The following is a 19,134-nucleotide window of genomic DNA, read 5'->3' on the forward strand; positions in this document are numbered from 1 at the left end:
TTGCGATAGGTCACGTGGTTTGGCAGCCATAAATAATTAAACGAAAATATTAAAAAATTTATAACTCTTGAACAGCTTCATGGATCGACGTGAAAGTTTATATTATAGTAAAGGCAATGAAGTGTAACAAGTGGGCAAAATATTTCAAGATGATTGGATGTACGGTCTGGAAGCTAGAAGTTATTATTGCATGAAGAAGAAGAGTCTTCTAGAGTGGTCATGGAATTAATTATCACACTGCACATGACGAGCAGGCAAAGTACGGAGCGAACTCACGGGGTCATTTTGACCTCAAATAAAATTCTGATTTCAGATTTGTCAATCGCTGAGGTTTATTAACACACGACCAAAACAGATTTGGCAAAATTCCGACGATTTTTGATGAAAATATAACATTTCTGTCTGCATTTCAGTAAAGTAAAGTGTGTGCCGTGTCAGCCATATGGGGAATAGGTGTTGTTAATGATGACGTCATTGGTGCCATAATTATGACGTCACAATTCGACAGGGACAACGCTTAGTCTGATCAGTTAGTAAAATTTATTGAGCATGATTTATGCAACACTTATTTAGAGAATATAAATTTATGATGTCATCGCTCACGTGGTCTGGCAGCCATATTGGATCAAAAAAAAAGAAACCTTCAAAAATAGAAGAGTTGGCTCACACCAAGTTGACTGCGCAGGGTAAGTATTCTATGAATACCATCTAGTTTTTTTCTATGATTTTCAGAGGGATGTGCGCGCACGCACATGCACACGCACATACATACACACACACACACACACACACACACACACACACACACACACACACACACACACACACACACACACACACACACACACACACACACACACACACACACACACATATACAAACACATGCACAAACACAATACACACACATATACACACAACCTAATTTCCGAGGTTAAATACAGATTGAGCTTCTCATTATAAAACTAGAGCGGCACTCGGAAGAGTGAACAGTCTTGCCTCGCACGTTCATTCTGAACAAAAATACGATCGTTGACTGACCACACGAGTATTATGGGCCACATACCTGTATCATTCATGCACCCTGTTATGTCACATACATTGCCATTATCCATAGCTTTATTGATTGGTTATTAGGATATTTAACAACCACTTCTGTGCACATTTAAGCTAAATTGTATCAATGATGATGAATATGAAAGCTAATTTCAAACTATATTCCCCGTGACTAGTCAATCATATGTATGAAGTTTCGCATCAATCTGTTAAGCGGTTCTGGAGAATAAGATTTTCTACATTTTTATTTTAATCCAATATGGCAATCAGACCACGTGATCGACGATGACATCAATTTAATTCTTCACATATTAGTTCGTACCTCAGGTATATGAAGTTTCAGATGTTTCAGATAAGGATTTCGATTCAACCATTTATGGCTGGAATACCACTTCACCAATGACGTCATCGTTATCACCCGACATACCCAATGGCATGTTTATTACATTTGCCAAGTTTCTATTTGTTTTGATGAGTGGTTTCAGAGATGTCCAATTTTTTCCTTTAATCCAATATCGCTACCTAGACTTATGACAAGAGTTATCAAGAAAATATTCTCCATGGGGAGTCCCTCCTATGTTTGAAGTTTTGCATCGATCAGACAAGCGGTTGCAGCGAAAAAAAGAAGTTAAAGCGAAAATATATAGACGTGGACACCGACAGACAGACAGGGGCGTGACAATAGTCTTGCAACCCCTTTGGGTGAGACCAACGAGACACAACTGACATCAAGTACATCGCGTTATCATACTACAGTAAAACCTTTTTTTCTTTATCATACTGCAGTTTAAAAAACAGCAACCCAGTTTTCGTGGATTTTTCCATGTATACTCTTCCTACTTTCGCGGCCCCTGTGCTCCAGCTACTCGTGGGTGTTGTGGGCATAAACCATCTCAACCCACCCACGGGTCCCCAACATTATTGGTATCTTTTGTTTGAGGAAAAAGCTCGATTCCTTTCATCACGCACACAATGAAACTAATATGTGGTGTAAATCTTGTGCCGATCAGCGAGGCTGGTTCACAGTAAAATATAAACGTTTATTTTGGATGTAAAATAAAGTGAAATTTGAACGCAAAAGGACTATGATGCCAGGACGATTAAAATTATGCAATTTAAACTCAACATCTATCTTTATAAGATAATACAGAATATCTTCCTTCAAGCTTAAACTCCGAGCAGTTAAAACGGCAACTATTTCCAGGATCACGTTTTGGGGACAATGCAAGATCGAAGCAAAACATACGGTAAAATAACATGACACTCATGGCAAAAAGAATTAGCTAATCTTTTGGAATCGTTTGCAGTATTTTTTATTTGTAAGCATGTTTACTGGAACTAGTTACACTACATGACCAAATGTATGTGGACACCCGAACATCACACATCTCATTCCAAAATCATGGGCATTAGTATGGAGTTGGTCCCCCCTTTGCTGCTATAACAGCCTCCACTTTTCTGGGAAGGCTTTCCATTAGATGTTGGAGCCTTGCTGCTGGAATTTGCTTCCATTTAGCCACAAGAGCATTAGTGAGGTCGGGCACTGATGTTGGGTGATTAGGCCTGGCTTGCAGTCGGCGTTCCAATTCATCTCAAAGGTGTTCGATGGGGTTGCGGTCAGTCAAGTTCTTCCACACCAATCTCGACAAACCATTTCTCTATAGACCTCGCTTTGTGCACGGGGGCATTGTCATGCTGAAACAGGAAAGGGCCTTCCCCAAACTGTTGCCACAAAATTGGAAGCACACAATCGTCTAGAATGTCATTGTATGCTGTAGCGTGAAGATGTACCTTCAGTGGAACTAACACGAAGAAAAACAGCCCCAGACCATTATTCCTCCTCCACCAAATTTTACAGATGGCACTATGCATTTGGGCAGGTAGCTTTCTCTTGGCATCCGCCAAACCCAGATTCGTCCGTCGGACTGCCAGATGGTGAAGCGTGAATCATCACTCCAGAGAACGAGTTTCCAATGCTCCAGAGTCCAATGGCGGCGAGCTTTACACCACTCCAGCCAACGCTTGGCATTGCACATGATCTTAGGCTTGTGTGCGGCTGCTCAGCCATGGAAACCCATTTCATGAAGCTCCCGACGAACAGTTGTTGTGCTGACGCTGCTTCCAGAGTTAGTTTGGAACTCCGTAGTGAGTGTTGCAACCGAGGACAGACGATTTTTACGCACTATGTGCTTCAGCACTCGGCGGTCCTGTTCTGTGAGCTTGTGTGGCCGGCCACTTCGTGGCTGAGCTGTTTTTGCTCCTCGACATTTACACTTCACAATAACCGCACTTCACAATACAGTTGACCGGGGCAGCTCAAGCAGGACAGAAATTTGACAAACTGACTTGTTGGAAAGGTGGCATCCTATGACGGTGCCACGTTTAAAGTCACTGAGCTCTTCAGTACGGCCCCTTCTACTGCCAATGCTTGTCTATGGAGATTGCATGGCTGTGTGCTTCATTATATATACCTGTCAGCAATGGGTGTGGCTGAAATAGCCGAATCCACGAATTAGAAGGGGTGTCCGCATACTTTTGGGCATGTAGTGTATGTGCATTCGTGTTTTAAAACTTAAAAATTTCCCCTTATGAATAGATAGCCCCCGTGAACCTAACTAACCCCCAATGAAACAATGCCAATTTGCAGTGGTTGTCAAATAACATATTCCCCGTGAGTGTCGGGGTTTTACGGTGTGTATATATACACAGTCACGTGAAAAAGTAAGTACACCCCATGTAAAGTTTTGACTTTTTCAACATATTTCAACATACAGCTATTTGATCTTCATTTCAACAATATTGACAGATAAAGGTGATATAATATAACAAATATCATGAAACATTTACATTTTGTAGTCCATTGTATAATTTAAATAAACATAAATGCAAATTTCGCATGTGGAAAAAAGTAAGTACACCCCTACATTTATCACTACTTCAAATACCTAAAATTAGAATCAGGTGCACTAGCTCAGGTGCAAATGATTAGAACATCGTCAGAGAGGATCTTGGAGGAACCTGTCTTATTTAAACCTTAGACATTTAGTTTGGTTTGTTCTTTGTTGTTGAAGTGTGCGCCGTCACCATGCCCAGATCAAAAGAGCTCTCTGAGGCCTTCAGAAAGAAGGTTATAGATGCCTACGAGTCTGGTAAGGGATTTAAAAAGATCTCCAAACAATTTGAAATCAATCATTCGACTGTCCGGAAGATCATCTACAAGTGGAGTGGATTCCAAACAACTGCCAACTTGTTCAGGCCAGGCCGCCCCAGCAAGTTCAGCCCGAGAGCAGACTGCCAGATGCTGAAAGAAGTCTCTAAGAACCCCAGAATGTCATCACGGGACCTTCAGGTAGCTCTTGCGACTGATGATGCCAAAGTGCACGAGTCTCCCATTAGAAAGAGGCTGCACAAATTTGATCTACATGGGAGGTGTGCCAGGAGGAAACCTTTGCTGTCCAGAAATAACATCAGGGCAAGACTAAAGTTTGCCATTGAACACCTTTTTTTTTTCTTTTTTCTTTTTTTTTTTTGAATACAAGATCGAGGCTCGTGAAAGAGCTAACATTAATCACACAAAAAGAAAAACCGACACACAAAACACAAGGGGAGCGGCAGACAAGATGGGGAGAGAGGGGGAAGGACACAAAAGAGAGGGGGAAGAGGGGGAAGGACAAAAACACAACATTTGAGAGCAGGGACATCGGGAGGACTTGGGGGGAGGTGGGAGAGGAATAAAACATATGAACACTGCAAGGACTCTGGGGTGAATTACCGGGGGTAGAAAAGATCAAGGTTTTCGATGGGGGAAGATAAGAGATGGTGGTGAACAGCTGTTTTAAAGACCTGGAGGGAGGAGTGGGATTGAAGGGAGTGGGGGAGTTTGTTCCAGAGGCGGGAGAAAAGGGGAATGAAAGAGTGAAGGTGAGCAGAGAGCCTAGACTTTGGCAGTTTAACCATAAGAGGGTTGCAGGCAGATCTTGTGCGACCTGAAGGAATATTGGGGGGACAGAGCACAGAGAGAGCTGGGGGAGCAAGGCCGGAGAGGAGTCGGTAGAAGACAGAAAGACCACCAACCTGCCTGCGGTGAGTGAGTGAAAGGCCCTCGGTGTTGACTACATCGCAGGAGATTCCAATGATTCTGAAAGCTTTGGCCTCAACAGCGTGAGGCCGAGCAAGGTGTGAGGCAGGAGCACCAGCCCAGAGGGGGGAACAGTATTCCATTGAGCTGCGGATGAAAGCCTTGTATGTGGTGAGGAGCTCAGGTGTGCCAAGGAAGGACTTCGCACGACGGAGGATGCCCAGTCGGCGACTGGCTTTGGAGGCCAGCTTGGAAATGTGGTTTTCCCAACAAAGATCATGGCAGATAGTGAGACCCAAAAGCTCGAGCGACAGAACTTCTTGGAGAGGATTGTTGAGAAAGTAGATGGGAGGGTTGTCCAGTCGGTCCTTTCGGAGAGACATTGTAAGAGTGTGAGATTTGTCAGGATTGAAAGACATGTTCCACTTGTTTGACCAGTCTGTGATTTTGTCCAGGTCTGCAGAGAGTGAGGAGGCTGCAGACTGCCGATCTGAGGGATGAGGAATGGAGCGACAGAGAGTAGAGTCGTCAGCAAAGTGATAGAGAGGATTTTCAAGAGAGTCAGAGAGATCATTGATAAAAAAAAAAAAGCACAGGGCCCAGAACACTACCTTGGGGAACTCCAGCCTGAACAGGAAGAGGAGATGAGAGAAACCCATTCAGGGCCACACGTTGACTACGACCAGAGAGGAAGTCCACCAGCCATGCGTGGAGATTTCCATGGATACCATAGGAGGAGAGTTTGGTGAGTAGAGCGGGGTGCCAGACCGTATCGAAGGCACGTGAAATGTCAAGGGAGACAGCTCTAATTTCCTGTTTGGCGTTGAGGACCTCCATCCATTGTTGAGAAAGCAGAAGCAGCATGTCCAGAGTAGAGTGACCAGGTCTGAAACCAAATTGATGATCAGAGATCAAGCCATTGGAGAAGAGGAAAGATTTAATATCTGAAGCAATGATGGATTCCATGACTTTGCTGATAATTGGGAGAAGGCTGATTGGTCTGTAGTTGCTGGGATCTGTTTTTGCACCTTTTTTGTGCAAAGCGGTGATGTTGGCTGATTTCCAAGCAGATGGCAGATGACCTTGAGCAAAAGAGAGGGTGAAGAGAACAGAAAGAGGGAGTGAAAGAGCAGAATAACATGATTTTAGGACCCGTGGGCTGATGCCGTCAGGACCAGTTGCAGAATCAGAGTCGAGGGTTGACAGAAACTTTTCCACCTTGTCAGGAGGAAAGGACACAGAGTCCAGGAGCAGCTGGGTACGACTGGGTACGGTGGGTACAGAGAGGGATGGGTTTGGGACACAAGATTTAGAGGCAAGCACAGAGTTGAGGCATTCAGCTTTTTCACGTGCGGAGTCAGCCGTTAAGCCGTTTGAGGTGAGGGAGGGGATGGAGGGGGAACAAACACCAGAAACAGATTTGACCAGACGCCACCAGGATTTGGAAGAGGGAGACAGATAAGAGAGTTCGGTCTTGAGAATGGTGAGATATTGTTTCTTGGCTCTCCTGAGGGTGGACACACACTTGTTTCGGGCTTTGTGAAAGGAAATGAGATTTCCTTCCGTTGGATTTGCTTTCCAGGAGACGAAAGCAATAGTCCGGCAGAAGTATGACTGAACCTGGAAATTTTATGCAAAGTTTTTTTTTTGATTGATTTTGGTAGCCTAGGATCTACTCTTTCAGAATCTGCCGGGTGCACTCCGTGCACCCTTGATGGTTTTGAGACATTCAAGATGGCGTCCAAGAAAAGTCCGGCAGAAGTATGACTGAACCTGGAAATTTTATGCAAAGTTTTTTTTTTGATTGATTTTGGTAGCCTAGGATCTACTCTTTCAGAATCTGCCGGGTGCACTCCGTGCACCCTTGAGCGTTTTGAGAAATTCAAGATGGCGTCCAAGAAAAGTCCGGCAGAAGTATGACTGAACCTGGAAATGTTATGCAAAGTTTTTTTTTTGATTGATTTTGGTAGCCTAGGATCTACTCTTTCACTGAGAATCTGCCGGGTGCACTCCGTGCACCCTTGAGCGTTTTGAGAAATTCAAGATGGCGTCCAAGATGGCTGTCGTTTCAGATAACTCCCTATAACTCAGTTAGTATTTGACGTAGGATGATAATTTTGGTGTCTAACCGTATGTTTTGAGGGGCAAGGCTGTCAAGAACAACCCAACGGCACTGCAGATAGCACTAGGTTCAAAATTGGGCAGATCAAAAAATATCATCACAACCATGCAGTCATTCGGTGTGACATGTTCTTATGACGAGGTATTACGCTTTAAGCGTTCAGCTGCGAAAGCTGCAACAATGGAACGATCCTGTCTTGGCATATCTGCTGCATCAGAAGGTTTGGTACAAGTAGTTGTCGATAATTTTGATGCTGAAATCTCGTCGCAAAATGGAAAACTTTCCACCCACTCGTTAGCTGTTCTGGTTACACAACCTGAATCAACATCTGATGCTGATCGATGCCATAGAGAAACAATCCCACGAATTTCAAAGGAGGAGATGTCGGAGCCAATAGAATATGATGTCACCATACAGAGATACAATGGTCCCAAGAAACCAAAAATGCCCGAGAGTGCTGCTGTTAGCACAGCTCTCCCACTCAAGTTACTTGCGCAACAGGCTACTGTAAAACAAAGAGCGGACGAAACTGACTTTGCCTTCTTTCAGGATGTTCAGAAACAGAATTGTCCCGAGTACAATGGCTACAACACAGCTCTTACACGCAATCAAGGCCAAACAGAACAACCTAAGACAAAGACGGCATACCTACCTTTGATTGATCTTGTGCCATTCCACCCAGATACAATAATGACAGCAATGGTGGAAGCTCAAAAGGTGACACATAATGCTGACCAAAAGTTTGTGTTATTTACCTGTGACTTACAACTGTATAAAGTTGCATTACATGTGAAGTGGGCTTACCCAGAAAAGTTTTCACATGTCATCCCGCGCTTGGGTGGCATGCACTTTTTGATGAGTTTCATAGGCTGCATCGGGACTCTGATGGAAAACAGTGGACTGGAGGAAGTTCTGAGTGATGTGTTTGGAGGAGTCGCAAAAATGTTGACTGGAAAGAAATTTCCGCAGAACGTTCGAGCATTGAGAATGCTGGCTGAGGAAGTTCTTCGAGGAGTACTTGATTGCAATACACTTGAGTCAAAGGAGGACTTCATGGAGGTCTTGGAGAACATAGCCAAAAGGAGTAAGACTGCCAAACTGTGGGTGGACATGTTAATCAAACCAGTGTTCCTTATGATGAGGTGATGCTGTCCAATATCATTGTCCAACAGGTGATACTGTCTGCTCGAAATAATGAAGAGAGTGATATAACTGTGATATCCGATGACACTGACGTTTTCATTCTCTTGCTTCATTATTATCACGCTGGAAGCATGAAAAATCGTATCACCATGGAATCACCAATTAAGGAACGAACAGTCATTGACATTGGAAAAACCGTAGAGAAGCATGTGTCTTTTGTGAATGAACTCCTGCCAGCCCATGCTCTTACTGGGTGTGATACGGTAGCATGCTGCTATGGGGTTGGCAAAGGTACTGCATTGAAGGTTCTGAAAGATGGTCACTCACTGTCACTTTTAGGGGTCATTGATTCTCCCATAGAATCAGTGATTGCGCAGGCAACCACATTCATGTCAGCCTGTTACGGTCAATATTCTATGAGTAAATCAATGTCCGAAACACGCTGGAAGATGTGGGCATCCAAAACGGGTCGGGCCTCCGCGGTACCACCAAAACTTTGTTCCCTTCCTCCTACAAGTGAGGCATTTAAAGAGAATGTAAGAAGGGCCCATCACCAAGCCATTGTGTGGCGTTCACTGGAAGACAGCAATCCGCCTGAACTTGATGCAGAAATGTACGGATGGGTAAAACACTCGAAACTGAAAACGCTACAACCGGTCCTCCTTCCCGCAAATGTTGAACTCGCCCCAGAAACTGTCATGCGTATGATCAGATGTGGATGCAAGAGTGACAACCCCTGCAGAACGCTTTCTTGCAGCTGCAAGAAGGATGGTTTGAAATGTACAATATTCTGTGCTTGTTATGCTGCAGGTTGCAGCCAGACTCTTACTTAGCATTTTAATTCAATTGAACAATGTCACAGATTCTTGTGATGTAATTCATATGCATCTGTTTTAATCACTTAAATGGATTCTTTGTCCACGAAACATATGGATAGACACCAAAATTATCATTCTAGACCAAGTGAATTTATTTGAATAAAAGTGAATACAAGTGAATTTGTTTGTTTTTGTTTGAAATTTGTAATATGGCAGCCATATTGGCGGCCATATTGCATTTCTATATGATGCAATCCCCAACCAGTCAAATAAATGGTTTCAATGGATTCCTTGCCCCTCAAAACATACGGTTAGACACCAATATTATCATCCTAGGTCAAATACTACCGGAGTTATAGGGAGTTATCTGAAACGACAGCCATCTTGGACGCCATCTTGAATTTCTCAAAACGCTCAAGGGTGCACGGAGTGCACCCGGCAGATTCTCAGTGAAAGAGTAGATCCTAGGCTACCAAAATCAATCAAAAAAAAAACTTTGCATAACATTTCCAGGTTCAGTCATACTTCTGCCGGACTTTTCTTGGACGCCATCTTGAATTTCTCAAAACGCTCAAGGGTGCACGGAGTGCACCCGGCAGATTCTGAAAGAGTAGATCCTAGGCTACCAAAATCAATCAAAAAAAAAACTTTGCATAAAATTTCCAGGTTCAGTCATACTTCTGCCGGACTTTTCTTGGACGCCATCTTGAATTTCTCCAAACCCCCAAGGGTGAACGGAGTGCACCCGGCAGATTCTGAAAGAGTAGACCCTAGGCTACCAAAATCAATCAAAAAAAAAACTTTGCATAACATTTCCAGGTTCAGCCAAAAAATTGGATTTGGCAACCGGACTACAAGTTGTTTCAGGGCAACAGCCTCACCACAAGATTCCGTGTACCATGGACGGGAGGAAGGGTATGACAACTGAAGACGAGATGGGATAAATCTGTGCATGAGAGAGAGCAATTTACTTTGAAAGAATTCCCAGGATGAGTTGATGTCAGAGGCTGTAGAGATGGGAGACCAGTCCAGATGATTGATGGCTGCTTGAAGACCGTGCCAGTTGGCCTGAGTGAAATGCCAGACTCGCCGACGCTGAGGAGGCTCTCTGAGAATGGTCAGAGAGATGTTCACTTTAACAAGCACATGATCAGATGAGCCGATTGGAACAGAAGAAGAGCAGCAGACATTTTCAGGGAAGTTTGTCATAACCAAATCCAGAAGAGAAGATGCTCCGTTGACTGAGATCCGGGTCGGGAAATTGACAGATTGTGTCAGTCCCAGTGAGTCGCAGAAGTCCTTTGCTGAAGAGCCATGGCTGGTGAGAGAGCTACCCACACCCAGTCAACTGGCATGGTGACAATTGAAATCACCACATATGAGGAAGAGAGAGTTGGGATGGGTAGATAGAAGTTGGTCCATATTATCAGACAGTGAGATGTAGATGGAGTCATCGCTGTTTGGTGGACGGTACAACACACATATGAACAAAAGGTGGGAGCGAAGGGGAAGCCGTAGCCAAAGGTATTCCTGGGGGTGAGGTGGAGAGAGGGCAGTGGAGGGCGAGTGAGGAAGAGAGTTTTTTATAAAGATAGCAACCCCACCTCCAGGACGAGGCTCAGGTCTATCATACCGGAGGAGGGAGTAACCTGGGAGAGATACCAAGGCATCAGAGACATCATGAAGGAGGAAAGTTTCTGTTAAGCAGATCACATCTGGTTTGTCAGAAGCAACCTGTATGGAGAGGTCAGTCAAGTTTGAGCGAAGGCCCCGGATGTTTGAGGTCCATACCGTTAATGAAGAGAAAGGGGGAGCATCGGGTCCAGAACAGGGGGGGGGGGAGGGGTAGGGTAAGATGTGGAAGAGGAGGAAGAGGTAGGGAGAGCTGTTGAAGGTGTGTCAGAGATTTCAGAGATTTCAGAATAGCTTGGAGAAAGGGAAGAATGGGGCGGACAAAAGGTTTGATGGAGATTGGGTGAGGCACAGTGAGGTGTTATTTGAGGAGGGGGAAGAGCGAGGCAGAAGGTTTGGGGAGATGAAGGTGAAAGTTGGAAGGGGGAAGAAGCAGGGAGGATGCTTTGAGGAGGAGGGGTGAGAGGGGAGTCTAGGAGGGGAGGAGCGAGGGAGAGTCTCGGAGGGGAGGGGTGTGGGGGGAGTTTAGGAGGGAGGGGAGGGAAGGGGCAAGGGGGGAGATTTGAAAGGGATGGGTGATGGGGAGGATTTGGAGGGGAGGGGTGAGATTGGATTTTGAAAAGTGTACGATTCATGGGAAACGAACATTTTTTGCAAAATGAGTTTGAGACCTTCGAGTCAAAAATACGTTTGAGGACACTGGAGGAGGGGTGTTGTTCTGGATAGTTTAGGGAATGTAGAAAGGAGGAACTGTAAGAGATGGTATTATATATATTTTTTGGAATGAATAGATTTGGTGAGCAAGACGAAAGCATCCTTTTGTAGGAAAAGAAGAAAAGGGTGTTATAATATATGAGAGAAAATAGTTGTTCAGGGGAGAGGTTATACATTTCTAACCGCGTGATCGCGAACGAAGAACGAACGAACAAAAAGAACAACAAATAAACGAATAAGACCTGGGAAGGAAATATTTTTTTGGGTTTTTTTTTGGTTTTTTTTGTGAGCAGAGATATTAAACAAGGAGGTTTGGGGTGAACGACTGGGACGAAACAGTGAACGAAAATAATTTCAGCGCATTCGACGAATCGCTGAGAGAAAAACAAAACCACAAGGTCGGAGACGGTACGGTAGTCTAAGCCTACGAGTACTAGGCCGCAGAATACTCGATACCATTAACCGACGATTGTGTATACATGTACGAAAAATTAGCACCGAAAATTTTCAAAAAGATACACTATAGGTACACACACCGAAAGATAGATACAGTCTCGACAAACACACGATTGTGAAAGATCACTTAGCTTCGAGAGCGTGAGCGCATGGAGCAGCTTCGAAAAGACGTGACCTCGCCGTGATCCCTTCTCCAAAGACCAGCACTTCTGGAACAATGTGCTCTGGACAGATGAGTCAAAGGTAGAGCTATTTGGCCACAGTACCAGAAGACATGTTTGGCAAAAACCAAAGACAGCATTTGACCACAAGAACCTGATACCAACTGTAAAGCATGGTGGTGGAAATATTATGGTTTGGGGCAGCTTTGCTGCATCAGGGCCTGGGCAGCTCACCATCATCGAATCTACTATGAATTCTTCATTGTACCAGAGGGTGCTTGAGGATAATGTGAGGCCATCTGTCATAAAGTTGAAGCTCAATCGAAGGTGGACCTTGCAACATGACAATGACCCTAAACATACCAGTAAATCCACCAAGGAATGGCTGAAAAGAAAGAAATGGAGGGTTCTGGAATGGCCAAGTCAAAGCCCGGATCTCAATCCCATTGAGATGTTGTGGGGGGATTTGAAACGAGCTGTGCACGCAAGAAACCCCTTAAACATCACACAGCTGAAAGAATTCTGCATGGATGTGTGGGCAAAAATTTCTCCCAGTCGATGTCAGAGACTGGTAGACAGTTATAAGAAACGCCTACTTGAGGTTCTTTCTGCCAAAGGGGGCAATACCACCTATTAGAGCCAAGGGTGTACTTACTTTTTCCACATGCGAAATTTGCATTTATGTTTATTTAAATTATACAATGGACTACAAAATGTAAATGTTTCATGATATTTGTTATATTATATCACCTTTATCTTTAAATATTGTTGAAATGAAGATCAAATAGCTGTATGTTGAAATATGTTGAAAAAGTCAAAACTTTACATGGGGTGTACTTACTTTTTCATGTGACTGTATACACTGTATATTAGGGTGGTCCACAAAAATGAAAGTTGGAAATTTTTTTGTCTCACCCCGTCATTATGTTCTACTCAAAGAAAAAAACATTCCACGACAAGTTTTTTTTAAATTAGGGTTCGTTTGGGGGTGCCCCAACGACCTCAAACTTTTTCACCCCCCATAAAACAGGAATTCTCATTTTCTCTCTCGGGAACATGATGTATTGGAAAGGAATTGAAGTTGAAGAAGAGTACTTAGAAATTTACTGCATTGCACTGAGTAAAAACAGTGCTACTGGGCAAGACTGGGGGTGAAAATTTGGGGGTGAAAATTTGGTGTTGTTGGGGCACCTTTTAATAAAGTTCAATCGTCACAAAACTTTACATGGATAATTTATAACCAAAAAGGAACACAAGGAAGGGGTGAGACAACAGAAATTCATCAATAATTCATAAATTTTACACCCCCCTCGGACCAACCTTGTGTATATATAATTCATTTGATTCAATGTGAGGAATAGTGGATCATGAATGTGGATTGACACAAAATAAATTTTTCTTCACTCAGAAATGTATATCTACTTATCCATAAAATAATAGCCACTGTGAAAATCCTTTATTGCCATATTTTAACCATACCGTAGCCCTTATTCGCTCACTGAAACTTTAAAATCAGGAAAGAAAACGTTTTCAAGAAATTCGAGACAAATTCCTGCAATCACAATAAAAATGAGACATTCATGTAATTGGCAAAGTTGTGCGGAACGTATATTGAGCAGCTCGTCCGCATGACATACGGCGACAGTTATTGAACTATGCTGTGATTATTTTGCTGACATTACGAACTTAGCGCTGCATGCAAGTTAGAGCAACAGGTGTACAAGCTGTAATCATTATGCAATTATAACTAAAAACTAGAATGGCACTCAGTAGAGAGCATACCTCCGCCTGGTTGGCCCTGTCTCCCAATAGTGAAGAATCACTTAAAAATTCTACTAGCCGGATCCGAATCCGGATTTTCACCAAAATCTAATCATTTCGTCCTTGTCACATACGCTACATCTCTGCCAAATTTCGTCCGAATCCGTCCACAACTTTTTGAGATTTTTTTTCACAAACAAACAAACGGACAGACAAACAGACAGGGGTGAAAACATAACCTCCATCCACCTTTGGTGGCAGAGGTAATGAGCCACAGGGTGACACCGAGATATGCCAAGATTGAACAATATTGCTGCGTTCATGGGGTAGGAGGGAGTGCTGTACATATAATTTAAGGCTTTCAACACTGTTTCTGGTTTGTGTAGTTATAAGACTTTTAACCCTGCATCGCATGTGGAAAAGGGCAAGTTGGTCATTGCAAAATTGCTGGGGTGACAGTGCTGTCCAAAATAGTGGATAAAGAGGGTAAGGCATTATGTTTTTGTGTTCCGCCATGTTTGGAACTCGGTAAGGCCAGGTAAGTGCAGATGGCATTCGACTGCAGCGTTTCCTCACACCATTTTGGTTTTTATTTTGACCATTTTTTCTCTGTATACCATATGAGCAGTCAATTGCTCACAAGTCAAGGTGACGACTTCAAATATATTAGCTTTTACAAGTACTTACAAGTTCATAATTTATCTATGTATGTGTGTTTGTATCAGTCAGTTTATATGTACATGTGTATTGTGCATGTATATGTATGTATGTATGTATGTATGTATGTATGTATGTATGTATGTATGTATGTATGTATGTGTTTCTAGATCTACATGTATAGGTATATATGGTGGTGGTGGTGGTGTGTGTGTATGTGTATGTGTGTGTGTGTGTGTGTGTGTGTGTGTGTGTGTGTGTGTGTGTGTGTGTGTGTATTGTTAATGTCCAGCTTCCTTCTTGTGACTACGGTGCAGTAATTGGTCTTTATTTTGATCAGCTGCGGTTGTGCCTGAACAGTTGGCGTGCGGCCATACACACAATAATACGTTTCATTAATCAGGCTAGCATACATTCACTTCCATATAAGCATAGGTTGGTGCATCATCTGCATCTTACATGGTAATGGGACGGTATACTGTAAGACACAATTTTGTGACATCTGTAAGATACTGCAAGAAAACTTGGAGGCAGGTGAGCAATGATTATCCACCCACAAGGCCTTCATCCGCAGCTTGATGGGGTGCTGATCTCCCCTTTGTGCTGGCGGTCCTGTCTCACATCTTTCTCAGATCGACGCCGTGTATACCAAGACCTTCAAGATCAATGGACTCTCCCGTGATGAAGCTGAGTCTATGGGCCAATCACTTTCACATCGCAGACAGGTCAGTGGTCTCTCTGTCTTATATCGCCTCCCTTCTGGTCTTGCACCATGTCCCTCCCACCCCCACCTCCTTCCAAATTTCAAGTTTTTCCTTCCTAAGAGTTTGCTTCTATATCCATCGTGTTAGCACTATGTGACCTCCCCTAGCCCCTCATCTTTTATTTTCTTCCCCACATCTCTTATTTATCCAAGTCTCCCTCTATTTGTCCCTCAATCCTGCTGTTGGTGTTTCCTTCTCTCTTCCTAATGTCCCTTTTATTCCATTCCCTTTTGATCCTCTTCAATCTCATTCTTCCCTCCAGGTCTTCAAGACAGCTGTTCACCACCATCTCAGATCGTCCCAAATCCTAAACCATGATCTTTTCTACCCTCATCAACCCCCTGCCCTCCTCCCCAATCCCTCCTCCTTCCAATTTTCCAGTTTTCCCTTCTTGGAGTTATCTTCTGTATATCCATTTTGTCCACCCCATGCATGCGTATATTACATCCTGTTTTTGTCTGTTATACCCTGACCCGTCAGTGTACTATCTCTTCCACGAGCCTCGACTATGTATACGAAAAAAAAAAAAAAGGAAATTAACAAATTTTCAATTACTCAAAAATCCCAAGTGAATAATGTGCAGTCCCTTACCTGGAAGTGTGGGCTTGAGACGCACTTTGCAAGTTGCCTAAAAAGAGGTTCCATAACTTTGACAAACTCCGCAGGCTCAATGACATCCAGAATCTCTTCCAGCTCATTCAGGAACATCACCTCTTTTGGAGAATGAGTCTTGGGCCAAAACTTAAGCAAGCCCATCACAACCTGTAGGCAAAGCACAAAGGATTGTCTCACCCGCAGTCACGGTACCACCAAATCACATCTGTGTCATTTGAGATCAATAACAGACTTATTATACTGTTGATTCCATTGCAGTTTAGACTTGCTCTTTAGACCTCAATAAGAAGAATTTGCACAAATTAAGGTCTGAGCAAATGGCAGTGGCCAGGGAAGGCCTTAATCAAAGCATGTAGATTATATATTTGATTACCCTGCCACTGAGTAGACAATGCATATAGGCCCACCCATACTGTGTCACATGAAATGTAACAGGAAACAAACTTAAGACTTTCCTATGCATAGTGTTAACAGTTGCATGTTTTTGTCATCAATAGTTCATCAATAATAAATGTGTAAAATTATGGCATTTCATCAAGAACATCCTGTAATTTATGATCGGAAACCGCTGAACACCATCGAAAACCGCTGAATGGAAAAATTTGAAACTTGCCACATTGTCAAGTACATCCAATGGGGAACAAAAGCATGACAATGATATAATCAGTGAAGTGGTATACCAGCCATAAATGTTTCAATTGAATGCCTTATCCTAAAAATCTGAAATTGCATGCACATGATCTATGACCCATTTGCATTGAAATATTAAATTTATGACATCATAAGCCACAAAGTTTGGCAGCCATATTGAATTTAACCTAAAACCTTTTTAAAAAACATTTAAAAAACAGCTTTTTGAAGTTCAAAAACTTCAGCACACTGAGCATACTAGGGCTGATTATGTCATCTTGTAAGTCACGTATTGGTTCATCTGATCATGTGCCTGTGAAGGTCAACATCTCTCCAGCCATTGTCAGAGAACATCTTCAGTGCCGCCGAGTCTGGCAGTTCATTCAGACAAACTGTCAGGGGCAGCAAACGGCCATTGCGCTCCAGGACTGGTCTCCTATATGCACCATAGTTTGTTTGTTGGAAGATTTCCTGAGATGTTTCGTATTTTTTTTCATTTTCCATATTCCACGTCTTCCAATCTAAACTCCACTGATCACTTGTGGACTGGTTTTGTTGCCATTTTCCATGCATTTCAGAGAGCCGTGTTTTCACACAACCCAACTTTGGCTTCCACATACATCATGACAGTTTATATTATGCAGTGTGTATGGATGAATGTGCTTGTCCTCTTCAACCAGAATATTAATACATTAGAATGTACTATAAAACAATACAAGCTTAAAATTGGAACTTCCGGTCGGGTCTGAAGAGGATGCAGGCGTCACATGCTCGCCGCTTCTTCGACCGGGCCACTGTCTGTGGCTTGCTTTTTTGGTGGCCGTGCGGATTTTTTGGCCATTGAGTCTGCCCTCCGCATAGTCCCGGCTCTGCTCCCTGCTTCGCCTACCCGGCTCCTTCGCCTGCTCGCTGTTTCCTCGGGCACGCTCTCGTGGGTTGTGTCCTTCGCAGCGGTGTGGCGGCGGTTTTCCCGCCGTGATCTTGATTTGTAGCGGCGGCGGTTGATTGCCGCTGCATTTGCCGCTTTGCCGTGATCAACCTTGGCCTCGTGATCGTCTCTTTGCTCCTGTCTGCCCTCTGCTTGGTCCCGACTCTGCTCCTGGCTTCACCTACCTGGCTCCTTCGTCTCCTTCGTTTCCTTGGACCTGCTCCCATGGGTTGGGACCATTGTTTCACCTCCTCAACCTTGGCCTCGTGCTCGCCTCTCCGCTCCTGCCTGGCATGGCTCTGCGGTACTCCGCCGCAAGGCTCCTTCTGCTCAATACCCGCTCCACCCCATCATGCATCTCTGCCATCAAATCAAATGGACTCCTCCGACGACCCAGGTACATTCACCGTGGCTCCGGTCGTAAGTTTGTATATGTACAATCAGGTCACTCCATCCCCGTCCTCTGGTCGGCTCAGCGCACTCCCACTCATCGTCCCAGCGCACCTAGTCACGGCAACGCACACAATCGCACCTCCTGCCTACAAACCCTGGCTAAATCACCTGAATTCATCCCCGCTGTTCAAAACAACATCAAGCTCACCCTGTTCAACACCCGGTCCCTCAACAACAAATGCCTCATCCTCAACGACTACATCCTGGATAACAAACTGGACTTTCTCTGTCTCACCGAAACCTGGCAACAACCACTGGACTACTACACGCTCAACCTCACCACACCCAATGGATATTCCTACGTCAATAAACCACGCTCGGAGGGCCGAGGTGGTGGAATTGCCGTTATCCACCGTCAAGACATCAGGACCAGCCTCATCCCCATTGCCTCATCCTCATCCTTTGAACACCTGGCTTTTAAACTCTCTGGTCGCACGCAGTCAGTCATGGCTGTCGTCTACCGCCCTCCCAAACCACACCCATTATTCCTGTCTGACTTTCTCCTACTTTCCCTCTCCCCCTCAATCCTCATCCTTGGTGATTTCAATATCCACATGGACTCCACTGACTCCACAATAACCACTGACTTCACTGATTTACTCACCTGCTTTAACCTCACTCAACATGTCAACTTTCCTACGCATATCCGTGGTCACATTTTGGACCTTGTCTGCTCCACTGGATTAATTTTGCACCATCTCTCTGGCTCCGACCTCACCCTCTCTGACCACTCCGCCATCACTATGACCATCAACATCCCCACCCCAACACCAAGACATTATCGCACTATCAACTTCCGTAAGCTAAACGCTCTTTCACCTACCTCATTCTCATCCACCCTCTCTGAAAAAATGTCCACTTCTCCCTTCATTGACCTCCACACCCCTTCCGACCTCACCGACTACTACAACCACACTCTCTCCTCCTGCCTTGACCAGCTTGCGCCTGTAAAAACCAAAACAGTTTCTTTCACCCATTCTACTCCCTGGTTTACCCCTGAACTCCGCCTGATGAAAACTCGTGCTCGCCAACTTGAAAGACTCCGCAATAAAACAGGTCTCACAGTTCATTCCCAAGCCTACAAGGACCACCTACAACACTACAAAGATGCCCTCTCCCACGCCCGCTCCGCCTACTACTCTCAAAT

At 44.1% G+C, this 19,134-nt stretch overlaps 1 protein-coding gene across 5 annotated transcripts in view; it reads right to left on the reverse strand.

The window, feature by feature from the left end:
* The window catches only part of LOC137413973 (serine/threonine-protein phosphatase 2A 56 kDa regulatory subunit gamma isoform), a 220,944-nt gene that overhangs the window by 18,584 nt on the left and 183,226 nt on the right, over positions 1-19,134 (reverse strand). For all 5 annotated transcript variants that reach the window (XM_068099429.2, XM_068099444.2, XM_078769963.1 and 2 more), the window contains one exon: positions 15,953-16,123. In XM_068099429.2, coding sequence (XP_067955530.1) covers positions 15,953-16,123 — 171 coding nt within the window. The remainder of the gene's footprint in view (positions 1-15,952; positions 16,124-19,134) is intronic.

Source organism: Myxine glutinosa, chromosome 1 (genome assembly GCF_964187855.1).
Source record: "Myxine glutinosa chromosome 1, kmMyxGlut1.1, whole genome shotgun sequence".
Taxonomy (NCBI): domain Eukaryota; kingdom Metazoa; phylum Chordata; class Myxini; order Myxiniformes; family Myxinidae; genus Myxine; species Myxine glutinosa.